The sequence below is a fragment of the Apaloderma vittatum genome, unplaced genomic scaffold, assembly GCF_000703405.1.
Source record: "Apaloderma vittatum isolate BGI_N311 unplaced genomic scaffold, ASM70340v1 scaffold34435, whole genome shotgun sequence".
NCBI lineage: Eukaryota > Metazoa > Chordata > Aves > Trogoniformes > Trogonidae > Apaloderma > Apaloderma vittatum.
In genome coordinates this window covers 301-18,099 of record NW_009717137.1, presented here as the reverse complement: position 1 = coordinate 18,099, position 17,799 = coordinate 301, and the positions used below count along the sequence as shown (strand labels likewise).

General features: G+C 55.4%; 1 protein-coding gene across 1 annotated transcript; it reads right to left on the bottom strand.

Annotated features, from left to right (window-relative positions):
• Window positions 1–306: 306 nt before the first annotated feature.
• On the bottom strand, window positions 307–17,665 carry PHKA1 (phosphorylase kinase, alpha 1 (muscle); the record flags this gene model as incomplete). The annotated part of the gene is made up of 30 exons (XM_009869791.1): window positions 307–499; window positions 768–968; window positions 1,106–1,159; window positions 1,685–1,855; window positions 2,101–2,145; window positions 3,105–3,143; window positions 3,483–3,598; window positions 3,934–4,035; window positions 4,411–4,540; window positions 4,627–4,705; window positions 4,904–4,983; window positions 5,145–5,301; window positions 5,438–5,577; window positions 5,782–5,876; window positions 6,270–6,446; window positions 8,556–8,635; window positions 9,062–9,140; window positions 10,090–10,234; window positions 10,890–10,999; window positions 12,065–12,199; window positions 12,627–12,705; window positions 12,908–13,015; window positions 13,720–13,815; window positions 13,930–14,052; window positions 15,578–15,631; window positions 15,949–16,095; window positions 16,210–16,308; window positions 16,749–16,829; window positions 17,039–17,121; window positions 17,497–17,665. Coding segments are annotated over 30 exons (3,348 nt in total), but the record flags the coding sequence as incomplete, so codon positions are not given.
• Window positions 17,666–17,799: the final 134 nt, after the last annotated feature.

The following is a 17,799-nucleotide window of genomic DNA, read 5'->3' as shown; positions in this document are numbered from 1 at the left end:
GGCCCTTCCATCTCCCTCAAATGCAGATGCCTCTCAGGGTGATGGCCCAGGAGGAGCTGTGCAGGCAGATCCTTCTAACGCAAGCAGCCTTTGAAGCTCAGCCTGCTCATGCCAACCCTACAGGCTGCACGCAGGCATGGGTCAGGTTAGCCCATGTGCCTCCTGCAGAACTCCTTGGGAGAGCCACTCACCCACCAAGAGGCCAGGATTGGGAAGAGAGATGGCCACACAGGCTGCCTGCAAACTAGCCTAATGCCCATCTTTAAAAAGCTGTATGAAATAATCTTCCAATGGCGTCTGCAATCCGGGGAGAGAATCTGCAGAACTACTGCATGGAGCAGCCATCAGTGGGCAGGAAGTCATACACATACATGGCCACCGACTTGGATAGGTAGGTCATGGTGCCAAATCGACCACTCGGTGCACTGTCGTACAGCAGGCTGCAGATACCTGTTGTGGGATCCTTCTCCAGCATGTGGTCATCAGCACCCAGGGCTTTCTGGATTTCGGACAGGGAAGGAGAAAGGCAGCATTAGGAACAAGGGCAGCTCCCTACCAGCTTCCACCTCAAGCATCCTCCATTGCACTTGCAGTATGACACATGGATGGTGAGCAGTGGGAGGACACTACATCTTTGCTGTGCCCCATGAACACATCAGGGACAACAGGCAAAACCCTCCAGGTGAGTGGACCCTGCATAGCTGTGGGGAATGCAGCCAGCAGCCCTGGGTACAGGCTGAGGTCCCTGTGCAAGGCCTGGCCCCTACCTGCTCCTCATAGAAGAGGTCGTTGGCCATGTGCAAGATCTTTTCCACAGCTATGATGCCACCGATGGTGTGCACCTCCATGTCCACCAGCATGGTCAGCACCAAGATAGCCTCTACCAGCAGCTGCCTGTACTCTGGCTGGGGCACACGGTTCAGGACTGACTCCACGTGCACAGCAAACTTCATTTCCCCTGGGGTCATCTGTGAGGAGAAAGAAAGGCACCTAGAACACTGTAACACGAGCACAAGTTCCGAGCTATGCTGGGCGCTTGCCCAGGACAGCCCAATACCCAACACCAACCCACCTGCCCAGTTTCGCCTTCACATAAACCTCCTACCTCTTTGGTTGTTGAAGAGGGGAGAACAAAGCCCTCCACAGAGAGGCCATGGCACTGCAGAACAAAAGACCATGGTTACGGCCTGAAGACGCACTGTACTAAGACACAGACATTCAGCCCACCAAATCGCTCCCCCTTGAGCACTGGTGCATGCTGCCAATACACCCCAGCTCCATCTCCTGACTCTGCATGGCATCGCTCCTTTCCCATCAGTTCAGCATTAGCTGGAGCCCTCTCACACACAGCACAGGGCTCTGCTCCCTGGCTTACCATGTCGAGGATGAGCTGCTTCAGCTGTGGTTCCAGTCCTGCCCCTGCCTGGCTAACGTATAAAGCACCTGAGCAGACCTAGTTCCCCTCTGCAAGGGTCAGCACAGTATGAGGTAGGTCCCACGTGCCTACAAGGCAGCTGCAGGTCTTCCCCAGCTTTCCACGGACAGCTGCAGGCCATGTCCATGAAGCATCTATCTTCTCAACATCAGGGACCAGCCCTGGGTGCCTAAGTCCCCCTGGCAAGGTTGGTGCCTAGGATCACATGTCCACATGCCTGTAGAGGAGCCAGCCAGACAACCAGCTCACCTTCTGCAGGACCTTCCAGACCTTCTGGTAGAAGCCCACAGGGACACGGTTCAGGGCCCCATCGAGCCGCCGTCTCCGCTGCCATTGGCCCTGGCGACTATCCTTGTTGCCCTGATCTTCCAGCATCCTTGAAAAAGAGCCCTTGCCCAGCAGCTCCGAGCGTCCAGCAGACTGAGCAGACAGAACAAGGGCCACAAAGATTGCTGCAAAGTTAAATGCCCCACAAGAATGCAGCCCACTGCTGCTCACGAGTTTGTGCTCACCCAACCTTGTTACCAGGGCAGAGCCGCCACCCCCTGTCCCCAGCAAACCCCACCCTGCACCCTAGCTCCCTGCAGCACACCCCACAGCACAGCTCCTTTCTGCAGGCACAAATGGGACAGACCCCATACATGCAGCCAATGAACACAAGTTACCAGAGAGGACTTCAGGTCGGTGTCCCCGGGCCGCAAACTGAGGGACTGAAGGAGCAAGAGAGAGACGAAAATCAGACTGTGCTGGAGCAGGGCAGCCACCACAGCAAGCAGAGCAGCAGCAGCACAGACCAAGCTCAGGTCACAGGGCAGTTATCACAGGGACAGCGGTAAACTGGAGACTGAGAGGTAGTTTTTAGAGGCGAGCTACAGAAATCTCATGTTAGCATCAGAGGGGAAGGACTGCACCAGGGCATGGAGTGACTGCAGGGTCCCCTTATGCTGGTGCTGCAGCAGCAGCAGCCTTGTGCCGGCTGGCACACAGGAGCAAGGCTGCTTCTGCTCTGTTGGCTGCTGGCATGGGCAGGGACTTAAGTCTCAGGTAGACTGGAGTCACTGCCTGTGCACAACCCTCCTGGCCACATATGTGGTCCCTCTGCGATGCCAGGTTTCACAGTGCAGCAAGTTGGCCACAGACCTGCTGCATCAGCCTGGTCTCTCTGCATGCTGTGTCTCTTGAGGATGAGGCTCTTCCTCCAGAGAAGAAATAGCTAGGGAGGCCACAGGCAGGATACAGCAATCACCAGTGAACTGCCCAGCAGGCCCACTACTGGTCACAGCACTGGAGCACCATGCCATCCTGCTCAGCAAGTTTTTGTGGATATAATGGAATCTATTCGGCCACGGCACCTACAGAGCACAGCTGCCAGCTGGTTGTAATGCCAACACCCAGGGCTTAGAGAAGCCTTCCTCTCTGCCAGTCCAAACACAGCAGGCCTGACTGTGGCCCTCCCAACAGCCATGCTGACCTCCTTCCAGGGAGGCAGCCTCCTTCTCTCACTCTGAACAGAGCAACCCTGAGCCTGTCAAGAGGGAAAGCCAGTTCATTGCTGCAGCAGCTCGGTTTGTTTAGGAAAGCTCATTAACTCATGCATGCTCAGAAGCTGCCCTGGTATGTGCCATGAGGGATAAAAGCTAAGACTGCAGGAGGACCAGGGTGGCTTCACCTTACTCCCAGTCAGAGACTGCTTATGTTTATCCAGTTGCTGTAAGAGAAGAAGGAAATGAAGTTTCTGCTGCTAGGAGAGGTCCACCAGGACATCAGCCACGCCTGGGACACATCTTCCTCTGCACTTTCTCCAGCACAGTTGTGCTCCCACCACACTGTACTGTCAGAGCAACTGCAACCCCCACCCCTACTAATAGATTTATCCCAATTCACCCCCCAGAGCAGGACTGAAGCCAAAAGTTGCTCCTGGAAGCAGCTGCAGGCTCTCTGAAGTCCCGGAGCGAACGAGCTCCTGCTCTTCCATCAATCCTGCCTATCCTGTAGCTGCCTGTCACCCACTAATCTGGTAGGAGCAGCCTGCATCACCTGCCCTCACCTGTTTAATCTCACTTTTCAGCCTGACGATGCCAGCACGCTCAGATTTGGTGGCCCCAACAGCCTCTACCTCACAGATGGAGACAGCAGTGGCGAGCGATGAATCAACTGATCGCACTGGAAGGGAAAAGAGATCTAGAGTGGGCATTATGGCTCAGTGCACAGATCCATGAGCACAGAAATGCTTCAATTCAGGCCTGACCAGTCCAAGTGCCAAACTAAGAAAAGCCCAAATAGCTACAAGACTTGGGCTCAATCCCCAGAAATTGGTTCAGCATTGTGCTGAAGAGCACAGCTTCTTGCTGCACTACTGCAGCACAAAAGCAGCTGTGCTGAACATGCAGAAGGACAGGGACAGCCCCCACAGGTGGGAACACGTGGAGCTGGCCATGCTCCTCGTCAGGACCCAGGTTTGCCTAGAGATGGTCTCACAACCCTGCTGAGAGACTCACCACTCCTTTCCACGCCAAACTCCTTGCTGGAGAGGATGTGGTAGAGGAGGCTCTTCATGTCTGATGGGCTGAGATTCATCAGGTTCTCAGTGGCTTCTCCAGCTGGAGAGAACAGAGATGGGATGTACACCGCTTCACAGCCCTCCTGGAGATTTCTACCCTGCATCCCATTCTGTTAGCAAGGGAAGCACTAGTACAGGAGCTCATCCTCCAAGGACATACATTAATTCCAAGGGTTGCCTGAAACAGAGACTCTTCCTCATGCCTGCCCAACACACGCTTGAATAGAGACAGCGGTAAAATCACCTGCTTGTGCTGCCCAAGAACAGTTCCAACTGCAGAACCTGGCACTTTCATGCAGGGTCTTGTCCTGACGCTGAGCTGCCCATTTTTAATAGCATTTCTCCTTCCTGGCTGACAAGGCCCCACAGATCACAGCAATCACCCCAGCCAGGATGCTGTCCCCACCACATGTACCTGAGCAGCGCAGGGAGAGTGCCAGCTCTGTTGCCATCACCTGGATGATGAGCCCGATGCGGATGCGGAACATCTCAGCAAAGAGTGCAGGCTGTGTGCGCATGTACATGGCCAAGTACACCATGATCTCCTAGGGGAGAAAAGACAGATCACCCCACTGCTGCTTACCAGGGCAGACACCTAGCAGCGGGGTTCCCTGCTGCCCTGGCCCCTCACCTGGGTGAGGATGGACACACTGAGGTTCTTCTCACTAGCTTCATCGATGAGATGAACAAGCTCCTCATAGGGGATCGGGCTGAAGAGGGAATGAATGGCTGAGCAGGTGAGAGGCAGCAGAGCGAGCCCTGTGTCCCTCCCGGTCTGTACAGCCCAGAGAGGAGAGATACAGGCTGGGGACAACCACCTAGAGCTACTTCTGCCCACAGACTACAGAGCAGCAGGCTCACATCCAGCCTCAGCCCAGCATGCATGGAGAGGGAGGCGCCACACTCACGCAGAGATGGTCTTCTCACGCGGCTCCGGAGGCAGCCCCACTGTCAAGTGCTTCTGGTGAGACAGGAGAGCAGTGCAGGCCTAAGGACAGAAAGGGTCACCCCAGACATCACCAAAAGCTCAGGATTTGGGGCCTTGGTGTAAAGGAGACAGACCAGATGCAGCCACAGTTCACCTGCCCACTCTGCTGCCTCCTGCCCAATGGAGCTCAGCCCATTGGAAGCCAGCTGCACAGTGGTTACCTCATCCAGAGCTTCCACCTTCTTCTTGAGGATGCCAGAGATGTAACGGATCAGGGCCCACTGGCGAGTGTCCCCCACCCTCACATACAGCTCAGTGAGGAGCTCCTTGACGGTGGGGCCAGGCTCGCTATCGAGCCCCGTGTGCCACTCAGGCCCTCTGCAGTAAAGGGGATGACAGGTTATAGCCAGCAATTTGACCTGTGGCAGCTCCCTGGCAGCCCCACGCCTCGAGGATTGGGATGCATGCATGGCTGTGCCAGCAGTGAACCAGCAGGACTCAGAGCTCATCGTACTTGAGGATGTGGAGCATGTAGAGGATGTCTGCTTGCTCCTGCAGTGTGGGGCAGATGCGCAGCTGGTCCACCAGTGCCTTGCAGTCCACATTCCCATCCGCATCACGGGGCAGGTTCATCTCTGCATAGGGTGTGTGGCTCTGAGGGAAGGGACATCCACATTCCCTGTTAGCACCGCCAGCACCACACACCAGGTGTGGTCTGGTTATGGAGCTAAGGCTATTCTCCCATGGATATTTCCCCTTGCCAGACACAAAGCCTTCCCCATCCAGACCTGTAAGGACCCTTTAGCTCCAGCTGAAAGGACAGTATTGCTCAGTCAGTCTGGGAGGGAGGGGACTTACCTTGCAATCCACATCATACTGGTGGGGTGAACTCAGCAGCTTGACCGACTGCTGGGACGTCTGGAATATCTTGCTGGGGACATACATCCCAACATCTATAAAGAAAGCCAAGGTTGGTGCAAATACTTCTCAACCCCAAGCAGCCCTGCTGTGCCCCAAAGCACCTCACATCTGACACTCTGCTACGCCAGCAGCCCCTGCAGAGAAATCGGCTGTGGGAGAAGCAGCCCCCACACACCAGGTCAGATGAACGCCACAGGGAACTGCTATCTCTTGTGCAGCAGTTCCCACGAGGACAGCACAGGCACCAATTCCAAGAGACCCCATTTCCAGGACTAACATGAGAGACACCATGTGCCTTTGCCCAGGGAAAGGCTGGGTTGCTCTGCAGTCCGCTACAGTTTCAGCATCACAGCTGGAAAAGCTCCAAAGGACCTTAGCCTCACACGCGGGCTTGAGCAAGGGTGTCAAGGGTGCTAGTTACTCACTCTGGACATGAAGGTCCTTGGCCTTGGAAGCCAGGGACATGAGGTCTCGGGTGGTGTGCACAGCCGCCCGGAAGCGGCTCAGCCCTCCCCGCTGGGCGGTGGGAGGCAGGTTTGACTGGGGGACCGTGCGCTGCAGCAGGTGGTCAAGGTACTGAGCTACCTCATCGTAAGAGTCCGCTGGAAGAGGAGGCAGAAGAGGGGACATTCAGCTGCTTTGTGCCAGGTCAGCCCCAGACCCCGGAGAGCTCCACAGCTCTGCCTCAGTGAGGGCAAAGCTTTGCTGGCTGCATGAAGCAACACCGTGGGGCTAGTGCTGGCAGCCAGATGAACAGTGCCAGCAGCCAGGCTCACAGTGTACGGCAGCCACGGCACCCTTGTTCCTGCACTACTCTTCTGCCTAGGACACTCCCATTGGAGCTGGCTGCCAGCTGGGACCAACCTGAGGCTCTCTCCAAGTCCCATCTGGACAAAGGAAGCAATGAGGCTGCAGCCAGAGACAGCCTGTCTGAGCAGAGACCACTGAGGAGCACCCCAGAACAGCAAGGGTCTCATCCAAGCAGGACTCCAGCACAGGAGCAAGACAGGGCCGGCTTTGCAACAGTTATTTTCAATTAGGAGTTAGAGGAGTAGTTATGGCTCCTGTCTAGCTCTTTGCCAGCCTCCAATGGCTCCCATTGCTCCAAATGCCACACTGGGAGCATCAGAGACACCAGAGACCACTGAGGAGCACCCCAGAACAGCAAGGGTCTCATCCAAGCAGGACTCCAGCACAGGAGCAAGACAGGGCCGGCTTTGCAACAGTTATTTTCAATTAGGAGTTAGAGGAGTAGTTATGGCTCCTGTCTAGCTCTTTGCCAGCCTCCAATGGCTCCCATTGCTCCAAATGCCACACTGGGAGCATCAGAGACACCCCTCGTTAAATGCTACATGGAGGCTGCCATATGGAGGCGGGTGCTCAGAGGCGACATCTCTGCTCAGTCAGGAGATAACAGCACTGCCCAGCAGTGCGGGGGATGCCCCACACCGAGGCAGTGCAGCACTAACAGAGCTGTCGATGCACTTCTCGCCAGCAGGCCAGGGAAAAGCCTCACTGCCCTCCAGCTGGCAGACACAGTGCCTCTGCCCCAGGTGAGCTGCATCTGAGGCCAACATCATGCCATCCCATTTTCACGCCTGGTGAGAACGCTTCATGCCAGCACCTGAAGGCTTGGCTGGAGGCATCCCCGAGACATTAGGCTTGGTAGCATCAACCTGCGTGGCTGCAGCACCTAACCCCAGGAAAAACTTAAAACTGAGCATCTTCTAGCTGCTGTAGAGCGGCCAGGCAAGCCTCGTCTCCCATTGGAGCTGGAGCGAAGCAGACACCTTGGAGAAACCCAGGTGCAGCCTGCAAGGAGACAGCAGGCAAAGCAAGAGGAGACCAAGAGTAATAAGGGTTCAGTCACAGCAGTGCAGCCATTGGCTACAGGAGCAGCAGAGGCAGAGCAGACCGACGGAAGGCTGCGAACATGACCAACACTAAGTTACGCAGGAAGACACACTCAGGCCTGCTTGCAAAACTTGTACCCCACCATGGTCTCAAGAAAAGGTGTGTCCATCATGCTGTGATGGGCCAACGGCCTCCTGGGCAACCTATCCACAGCAGCAAGGCCTCAGTTTGGCACCCGCTGGAGCAGCTCTGCCCAGAGAGGGTCAAAGGCTGCAGGAAAACAACAGTCAAAGAATGCTTAGGGACATGGCGGCTCTTCCTCACTGTCTCAGGCACTGTACTATCTCTTTCTGCACCGTCACTTGTGCACCAAAGATCCTCAGCCAAATCTCGTGAGTGGAGACAGGTTGCTGAGCCTTCATCTCTTTCCCCTGCAACAGCCTATGAAGGTTGGAGCAGCTCATTCCAGAGCATCCTCCATGCACTCCACAACCAGCAGCCTCAGCTCTGGCTGGCTGGGAAACCCATCCGGAGAAGGGGGCTACAACAGCTGCACCAACTCATCCAGTCCCAACCCACTGCTGTCACCATGAGTGTCACCCAGACAAGGTTAATCAATGGAGGGTCAGATGGGAACAGAAACATGGTGAAAACCCAAGTGTACGAAGAACACACTGGCAGATGCTAGCAAGGAGGTTGGGTGTTATGGGTGAGTCCGGCATTTGCCACGGCGAAGCAGCAGCTGGCCTGTTCCCCCTTACCATCCTCTGCTATCTGCAAGCCATGCAGCCACTCCTCGGCGTCTAGCTCCGCAAAGCTGTCAATGCTGAGCTCGTAACTCTTGTCAAAGACCTTACCCTCTGGCCCAGGGTCCATAAAGCTGAGGTGTGTTCGGCATGACGTTGTCAGGAACTCCGACAACTTACCCGTCTGGATCCTGGGCGAGAGGAGGGGAGGTCACACAGAGAAAGGGGAGGCAATACCCTTGGCTTTGCCTCCTGGATCCAGAGCAGGCCCTTCAGCAGCAAGACACACTCGCCCAGGAGCGTACAGATGTCCTGGGTCCTGCTTTAGCTGCCTGCAGCTCTTCCAGCCACAAGTGGGCATGGAAGGGCTGCCCAAAGGCTATCACAGAGGGATCCTGCAACCCTGGATTTAATGGCATGAAGAAATATATCCTGGTTTGTATCTCCCCTGTTGAGATTGTAGCCCCAAGCTGCACTTGGAGTCTAGCATACCCCAATGTATCCTCTACAGCTTGTTCCCCAACAGCCAACACTCAGGCCCAGCAGGCACCCTCATAACCAGGCTCTTGGACACCACCAGCCCTCCCTGCTCCTGCACCCCTGGAGGCTGTGCTCACCTTGCGCCACTGAGATACCCATCCTGCAGCTTCCGCAGTGTGGATAGCACTGCGGGGTGCACGCTGCTGCCCGTTTCATCTGTTGGGTACAGAGACACAGGCAGTTAGGCTCTCCCACTCAAACAGGGTCCCAGAAGGTAACACAGAGCAAGGTGGGAATTCAGACATGCAAAGCACCACAGCATCAGCCAGACCCTTGCTTTTGCAAGGGTCAGGCTGTGGCACCAAAAGCACCATCCAAAAAGGGAAATTCAGGACTTTCCAGGCTATATTGCAGGGAAGCCAGGTGAAGACATGCTCCAGGCTCCAGGGATTTCACCTTGGGCTGAAGCAAACAGTACCAGACAGCAGCACCCAGACAGCCCCCTTTCTCTGTCCCTGGCTTTCACACAAGGCAGCAGAGGGTGTGCTGCTGTCAGGCCCAGAAAATACCACAGCAAAGGGCATGCTCAAGACACTAAGAGGATTTCAAGTACACAAGGAGAGCCAGACAGGCCTGAAAGCAGAACAGTCACTTCCCTGCACCAGGCTCATAAGGAAGCTGCGAGATGCTCAGAGAAGCCAGTTTTGCTCTGCACAATCGCACAGCTCTTTGCTCCTTCTGGTTTGCTGTTTTCCCCCTCCCTGTTGACTAGGAAAGTCTTTAGCAGGTGGTTAGTCTTAGTGAAGAATCAAGATGCAGGAAAAGCCCCAAGAACACTTTTATAGGGGGATTATGCCTTTGGCCTTGCTCCCAAAAGGCCTCCCAACAAGCTTAGTTGCCTGAAGACTGAACACCTCCGTGCCAGCAAACATCCCCCGAGCTGCAGGCACCAGTGCTTGGCAGCCAACCCCACTAGCTGTCAGGAGGGCTGCCAACTCAACGTGGCTCCTTCCAGCAGTAAGGTCTTTACAGGACGCTACTGGCTGTTCCAGCTCCACCATGTCTCCGTCACTGAGATGGTCTCACATCTGCCCCCCCCTCCCCTCCTCCCGCAGTGGCTGCTTCCCAGGGCTGCACTAGCCAAGTGAGGCCAGAGGATCTATACCGAGCATGGTGCGGGAGATGGGAAAAGTGATGGTTGGTCGCCCAGTCATCCTCCAGCGGCTACAGAGGTACGAGAGGTCCGTCCTCAGCATTTCCACAATCATTTTGTTGTCAAGAGCCAGGTAGAACTGCTGCTGGTCTATGAACTGTGAGGACAGCAGGAGATGTAAGCGACCATTCCAGCAGCCACCAGGTCCCTTTGGTACCACCCATGCCTTCCCACAGGCACTCGGGCCAGGCCAGCCACCCAGTGCATCCAGAAGAGATGCTCCTTTGCACTGACAGCTCATCCCACCTTGCCTGGTACAGTCTAGCAAGGGACCCTCAAGACCCAGGGCAGCTACTGGCCACTAGCCACTGGGGAGTTAACACCACAGTTCAGCAGCAGGATCACCCAGGCCACATGCACCTGGTCTGTGCTGTGCCTATCTCAAGTGAATACACACTTCCCACAGCAGCAGGCTTGCAAGCCTGCTTATCCCAATGCTATACTGGACACAGGGGACTGAGGTATCCCTGTTCTGCCATTAGCTTCCTTCTGGTGTCCTTGTCAGTGCAAGCAAAGAGATTTTCACCCAACATCAATCATCAGAAGGCTAAAATCATCTCCTCTTAGCACACATATAACCAGGATGACAAACTCTGCTGCTTCACATCACAGAGCTAGGGCTGCTCCCAGGCTGTTCAGAGGATGTTTGGCCACCCCTGAGAACAGCTTGAGCACTCAGCCAGTGGAGAAACCTCCTGTCCAGTTCCAGATTGCATTGACAGCTGGGAATGAGCCCAAGCAACGTCACTCACCTGTGGGGTAAAGGTAAAGATGTTCTTCCTGATGTCATAGAGCTTGGAGGTACCAAGGACACCCATGTGCCGGTAGGGCCGTCCTGTCAGGCACATCTGCTTGTTGCGGCCTGGGTGGGCAGGAGGAGGACTTTTTTAGTGCAAGCCTCCTCATGAAAGGGGATGCAGCAGCAAACAGACAGGCCTCTGTGCTACCAGACAACATGAAAAAGCTGGCTTGTAGCTGGGGTACCCTGGGACCTTGTGTTGAGCTGGCACAGCTCTAAGGGACGGTGATACACTCTTCCTCAGCCCTGCCCATGGGCCCAGAGACACCCAAAGCACGCACTGAATCAGACACATACAGCCTCTCCTGATATCTGCAGTGTGCCACACATCCAGGTCTCTGGGGATGTCAGAAACTGGGGCAGGGCTGGGGGGGTCCTCCTGCACAGGGCTGGCCCCTGAAAGTTGTCACTCTGTCAGTGTTCCCATTGCTCCCAGAGCCCAGGATGATGCAGCAACAGCACCACCCCTCGGTCATGTCAGCCTTGGCAGCTGCCAGGCTGCTGCCCTGCCCCTTTGTCCATGACACACTTGACCTTTTGGTGGCTTAAATTAGCTAACACACGGAGGCTATGGTGGATCAGGTTTCTCCTTTAGCCCAGGCTGGGTTTCCAGCTCCTGCACAAGAAGCCCCACACCCAAGGGACTGCAGCATCAGGGAACAAGCATGCAGAGCTCTAAGCATACCCTGCCCTCACACTCAGCCCTGCGAACCCTCCCAACAACAGCCATCCTGCCTGAGCTACAGGATCTCTCAGCCAGGGACTGCCAGGGGACCCCTTCTCTTGGCTCTAGCTTGCATTCCCCGTTGACATCTGGGTATAGGAACAAAAACTGACTCGTGCCCACACCATGTCCATCCCGTATAGATCAGAGTCTCTGCCTGTCCCTGGGCAACTGCAATGCAGAAGTTTCATACATTTTAGAACCACCCTGAGCAGCACTGCTTGCCACCTCAGCTTCCCTTGGGCAGGAGTAGCTTTACCGGGCTTGGGAATGGGTGGCAGGGCCCTCATCAGCCAGGCAGAGAGTAGCAGGGCAGGACATCAGCATCTATGAGCAAGAGTGCCAGGAGATGGGACAGACTCTTCTGCACCCGCTTTACTGCAGGAGCAGGGAGCCCAGCTCACCCAGTCGGGCATAGATGTGGCTGAGGATACGAGCAGGCTGGACTCTGATGGGGTAGACATCTTCCACAGTTTCCACATCGATGTCCTCCTTCCTCAGGATAGCCTTGATCTGCTCCGTCTCTGCCAGAATGCACACTGGAGGCAGGAGGACAGGCTAAGTGCAGCAGGGGTGCAAGGGTGTGACAGCACTACCCCCACCCTTTGGGGAAATACGCAAGATGCCACATCATGTAAAGGCAGCCATCTGGGGTCCCTGTGGGAATCAGTTCCCACTGCAGAGGTCTGCCTTGCTCCTCCTAACACTCTCTAAGCCCAAGCCTGTCCTATGCCACTCAGCAGGGAAGTTTTCAACCTCTCTGCAGAGGAGGCTGTAGCAGGTGATATTTCCCTGGAGCCACACATGGTGGAGTGGAAGGACTCACACTCCATCTTATACCCACTTTGCCAGGGCCGAGATCTAGCTGCACCAGCAGCCATTGAGCCACTCCAGAGCCATCTCTGCGAGGGCAGAGTCCTCAGGCCTGCCAGGCACAGGGGTTTGGAGCCGGTCCCTTTCCCTCACCTTGGACCACCACATCAGGCTTGGGGACAGTCGCAAACCGGCGGTTGAGGGGATCTATTTCACCAGGAGCTAGAAAACCCTGAGGAAAAAGAGGTATGAGGTCATTAACATTTGACAGGCAGGGTAGAACAGGCGATGCCTACGGACAACCCACCTTTAAGAGGTCCTGGAGGACAGAGCTGACAACTTCCTCATGCTAAGCAGTTGAGAGTGACAGCATTTGCCCTTTCAGAGCTCATAGTTTGGCCCACAGCCCTCCCCAGCACCAGCAGTGACCATACCTCAGCCATCAGGCAGCCCAGGATGTAGAGGGACTGCCCCCACATGAGCGGCAGCTTGCCCATAGGTATCCTGTCCACAGTGTGGGGGTTCCTGTACTCCTCATCCACCTGGAAGACAAGCCAGGAGGTCAAGGAGGGATCCACAGATACAGGATGCTGAAAGGAAGCATCATCATTGCATCTTGAAGTCCAGTAGTTTAAAGTTTCAAACATGAGCCTATGAAAGCATTTACTACAGAGGGTTCAAAATATCCTGACTGCATTCCTCCCCTCTTCTGACGATTGCCACAGGCACTGGCATCAGACAACAGATCCGCTGCTCAGACCACATTCCCAACACAGGCCATCCTACACCAACAACTGACACGTGACTGACATGCCTCAGAAGCACTGGGCTGATGCTCCTGGATGCTGGTGAGGAGAGCACCTCTCCTGTACCACCTGAGCACCAGAAGGCCGCTGCTTTCAGCCCAGGCCCATACCAACACCCTCACCACTGAACAGGAGCTCAGTATAACCTCCTCAGCCCAGGTCTATGTGTCCTGAGCTCTCATGACTTCATGCTAGCAGACTGTCAGCAAAGCACCCTTGTGTATGGGGCAAGAAAAAAAAAAAAAGGCTTATTTATCCAACATGGTTTTATAACAGCTCCAAGCCATGCTAGTTTTTTTTGTTTGTTTGGGTTTTTTTAACATAGGGTTTCCATTCACTACATGTGCTGTTTTACTAACAACTTGGGTTAATAAGTCGTTAAGGCCTAATTATCTGATAAGGAGATACTCCCCCTCCCACCACAGCTCAGGACCACTCACCTTATCCGGTGGGACACTGTACAGCTCTGGCAGCAGGCGCACACCATTCTTCCCTTTGATGAGAATCCCCTCAAGGGCTTCCCGGTACTCCTGCACCTGAGGAAAGGAGAGGGGATAAGCCTGTGGTCATGACTCCCTGCATCCTTCCCCTGCACATCTTCCTTGCTGGGGACTTCTTTCCACCATCCTCACAGGTCCTGCCTCCCTTACCTGCTCCATATTTCCACTGAAAATCCCGTCAATGACCAAGTATGCCCAGAAGAGAGGCCACTCGCACTCGATGTTCTCAAACAGCTTCAGCTCAGCAGGTTCATAGTAGAGGCGACTGGGGTCCTGCAGGGAAGGCACGGTAGTAAGGCAATTGGTGGGTGGCAGTGTCTCTACTCTCAGCCTCAAACGTCCTCCCAGTCCTCCTCTGTGGATGATGGCCGAGAGAACAGAAAGGCAGTTTCACCTCCAGGCTGTGTCCTTTCCAACAGACATCTCACCCCAGGCCCCCTGCACTGATGCTAAGGGGAGTCACCCTTCTTGGGCAAAGGGAGACTATCCAGTCCTCAGGGGAGCACACCAGAACCTTGTACAACAGCGCATCCCCTCACTTGCATTCCTTTCGCCTGCCTGCTCTGACCCAGCCTCTCACCGCCTGCCTTCTCTAGCTGGCCTAGCTAGCTGCTTGGGCTGGCCACGCAGGACCAGAGAGCAGAGTCTCTCCTGCCATTTGGGGCAACTGCAAGCCTGACACGAGAAAAATGGTCAGCACTGAGAACTGCCTTTGCTGAATCCTCCCACCCCAGATATGTGTGGAGCCGTGCCCCAAGGGACCTATGCTTGTCCCTCCCTGGTAACTGTTTTAATTCTGTCTGCTACAGAGAAGGGAGAGAGCTGGCCTTCGCAGACCGCCAGGTAGAGAGGACAGCAGAGACAGAGGGAGCAGATACTTTCTATAGTGCCTGCACACCAGCCACCAACTCCCGAACTCCCATTTGACTCAAGCCAGCTGCAGTGCCTCTGCAGGCAACACTGCCTTTTCCTGTGCCTCACAGCTCTCCAGAAGTAATCCACAGGTCTGCATGTTAGCAAAGCTCGCAAACACTGGGAAAGCTGGACTGGAGATGCCGCTGCTCTTCTCGGGCTCTCGAGATATGCAGCCACACACATTGCCTATTACGGTCAGGTCTGAAGAGGAGGAGCAGAGAAGCATTTAGAGGTACTCACGCCTAAAACAGCCCCACCAGCTTACGGGCCCAAGAACCGGTGATGATTTAAGAGCCTTTAAGTACCATTTCCTGGTTCTGTGGTCATCAAATGCAACCGTTACATATAAAATTTTCCTGTTTTCCCTCCCCAAAGCAGCAGAAGGAAGCCTCCGCTCACTCCACTGGGAGCCAAGTGCGGCAATACACAAGTTGCCCATGGTCCTGGGAGAGGCCGAGGCTGTCAGGAAGGAGCACTGCACAGTCACCTTCACAGGCCTCCAGGCCTCGCTCAGGGCTTGTGCAGCCCTGGGAGAGCCAAGGAAAGAGCACACCTTGGCAGGACTCCCACACGGGGCAGTGATCCCATCTTCACCCAGTCTAAGAGACACACACCACCACCAAGTCCCACGATGCAGGCAGAGCCAGCTTCTGCCCAACTGCTGTGGGTGTGGGTGGGATGCACTACCTCTACAACGGGCTCTGGCATTTTGGGAAGCCTTGTCCAGACCCAGGACACTGCCTGGGACTATGCAAAGCTCTCATCTTCCCAGTGCTCCCCACCGTAGCTTTTGCACTGCACCTGATGGGGCTCCAAACACAAGCCAGGGCAGCTGCTGTTTGGCACTCAAGGTCTGGCATGTGACAGGGCTGGGGACACTTACCTCTTTAGGGGTCCTGTATCCATCCCGGAGAAAGCGGCAGCAGCCATAGCGCCCCTGGAAGGGAGAAAAAGAGGGGCTGAGCAGGAGGCACAACATGAGACACCTTGTACCGTTAATGTAGAAGCATGGCGGGGGTCTCCTGCAGCCAAATACTATGTCACTCGCTCACCTAGTGCTCAGGCATCAGTCACTGCCTAGGGCCACAGCACACAGGACTGTTTCTTTGCACACTCCTGCCATAGGGCATGGAGACCAGGAAAGGCTATGTCCCAGCACCCCTTCCCTGAGCACATTTTTGGGGAGAAAGGGCTACAACAGTTTAGACTGCAGCTGTCTCTCAGGAAAGGCAAGATAAGGGGAGAGCTAGTCACCTGCAGCTTTGTGATGATCTCTTGCTTGGTGATTTCCACCAGCTCGCTGTCTTCCACAGCAAACGCCGGGTAGGAGATGACAGAGAGCACACTGGCATCCACCTCCTTGGATGTGGAGGCCCTGGGCAGCATCGAGTGAAGGATGGACTGGGCAAAGGAGGAGGAGGGGCTGTTATGCTGCCAAGCTGGACATCGTTCACACCACAACCCCAGCAAGTCACAGTTTGTGCTGCAATGGTGTAAAACCCGCATGTGTCTCACCTGGCAGTGCTGCACCTCATCTGACAGCACCCGTATCACGGACTGTGGGCCTCCCTTGGCTCCAAAGAGATCCAGCTCATCCAGTGCCTCCAGGGCAGCCTGCAAGCAGGGCGAGACCCAAAACAGGAAGTCCTCCACCACACTGCTCATCCATAAGAGCTCTGACCCCACGTCAGCCCCTCTGTGTAACACACTGCCCAAACCAAAACAAATTTTAAACCCTGCTGTGGCTGCAGAGCACCCCTGGTCAGAATGTGACCTTGCCTCCAAAGCCATAGGTAGCCAGACATCAACAGGAGCCCGGACCTTTCTGCCACACACCCTAACTAGTTTCTCACTTCCCGTTCAGGCAAAACTCGGGCAAGAGGGGCACAGTTTTATCCCAAGACACAAAGAGAAATGTCGTCCTCCCCAGGAACCCATCAAGGCATGGGGCATTGAGCTTCCATAGTTCAACATGCCCAGCCTTCCCTGTAAAAAAAACACCATGGAGCCACCAGTGCTCCGCAGCATCCAGCCAGCATCTCTCCCCAGCTCACCTTGGCCATGCCTACGGAGCTAGCATTCAGTTCGGTGATGCCCTGATTCGTCTTGTCCCCACGCTCCCATATCCCGAAGTCCTATGCAGGGGCAGGAGTATATTGAAGCAGGCAGCAATTCAACATCACACCTAGAAAGCCTTTGAATCCCACCCATCAGTGGTGCTCTCAGTAGGCACTATGAGGTTCTGTCTGCCGGGGCTCAGGAGGGACCCACAGCTGCCCCTAGACACCAGCCCACCACCTGCACCCTTGGGGCATGCTCCCCTTTCTGAGCATGGACTACCCACCGCGGTTTTATAGGCTGCTTCAATGTAGAACACTAGATTCTGAATAAAATTTACTTCATCCAGGCTGTGAATTATGTGGAGGCCTGTAGCAAGGGAAGGTATTCACATTAGTTGCTCCAAGCCTGCAGGCATCCCTAAGAAGGGGTTGCAGTAACCTGAGCTGGACCCCTCCTCCTCACTGCCCGGCTGCCCCCGAGGAGCCACTTCCTGGCTAGCTCCCGTGCCCACTCCCACCCCTCTGTGGCAGCTCTGGGGCTTCAGGCAAACCGGGACTCTTAGAGAGAAGGACACCAAGGGCCCCAAATCCACCTCAGGCACTGCAAGCGTAAGAAACCAGCAAGCTCGGGAAGCCCATCGCAGCAGCCTGGCACACAGGAAGCTGCGCCCAAACTGAGAACGTGGAGAGCCCTGGAGATCAGCATGTTCAAAGCTGCAATGGCATCACCCAACAGCATCACCTGAGGCTGTCATCTGTGCCAGCATGAGCAGGTACAGGGAGGTGGCATCCATCTGTAGGTGACCCCACTCGTGGTCCCCCACCACGGTGGCACAGGTGTGGGTGTTGTACTTGGCATGGAGGCAGTCCTTGGTGCTCTGGCTGTACTTGAATGCCTCCACCTTGTCCACCTTCAGAAGGGCAGGAAGATGCAGGGGTTCATCAAACCCTGTCTCCAGAGAGGCCTGGCAGCCCTGGAGCCAAGGGCTTCCCCACACCATCAGCCAGCATGTGGAGCCATGCCTGGCAGGGCAGAAAATGACGG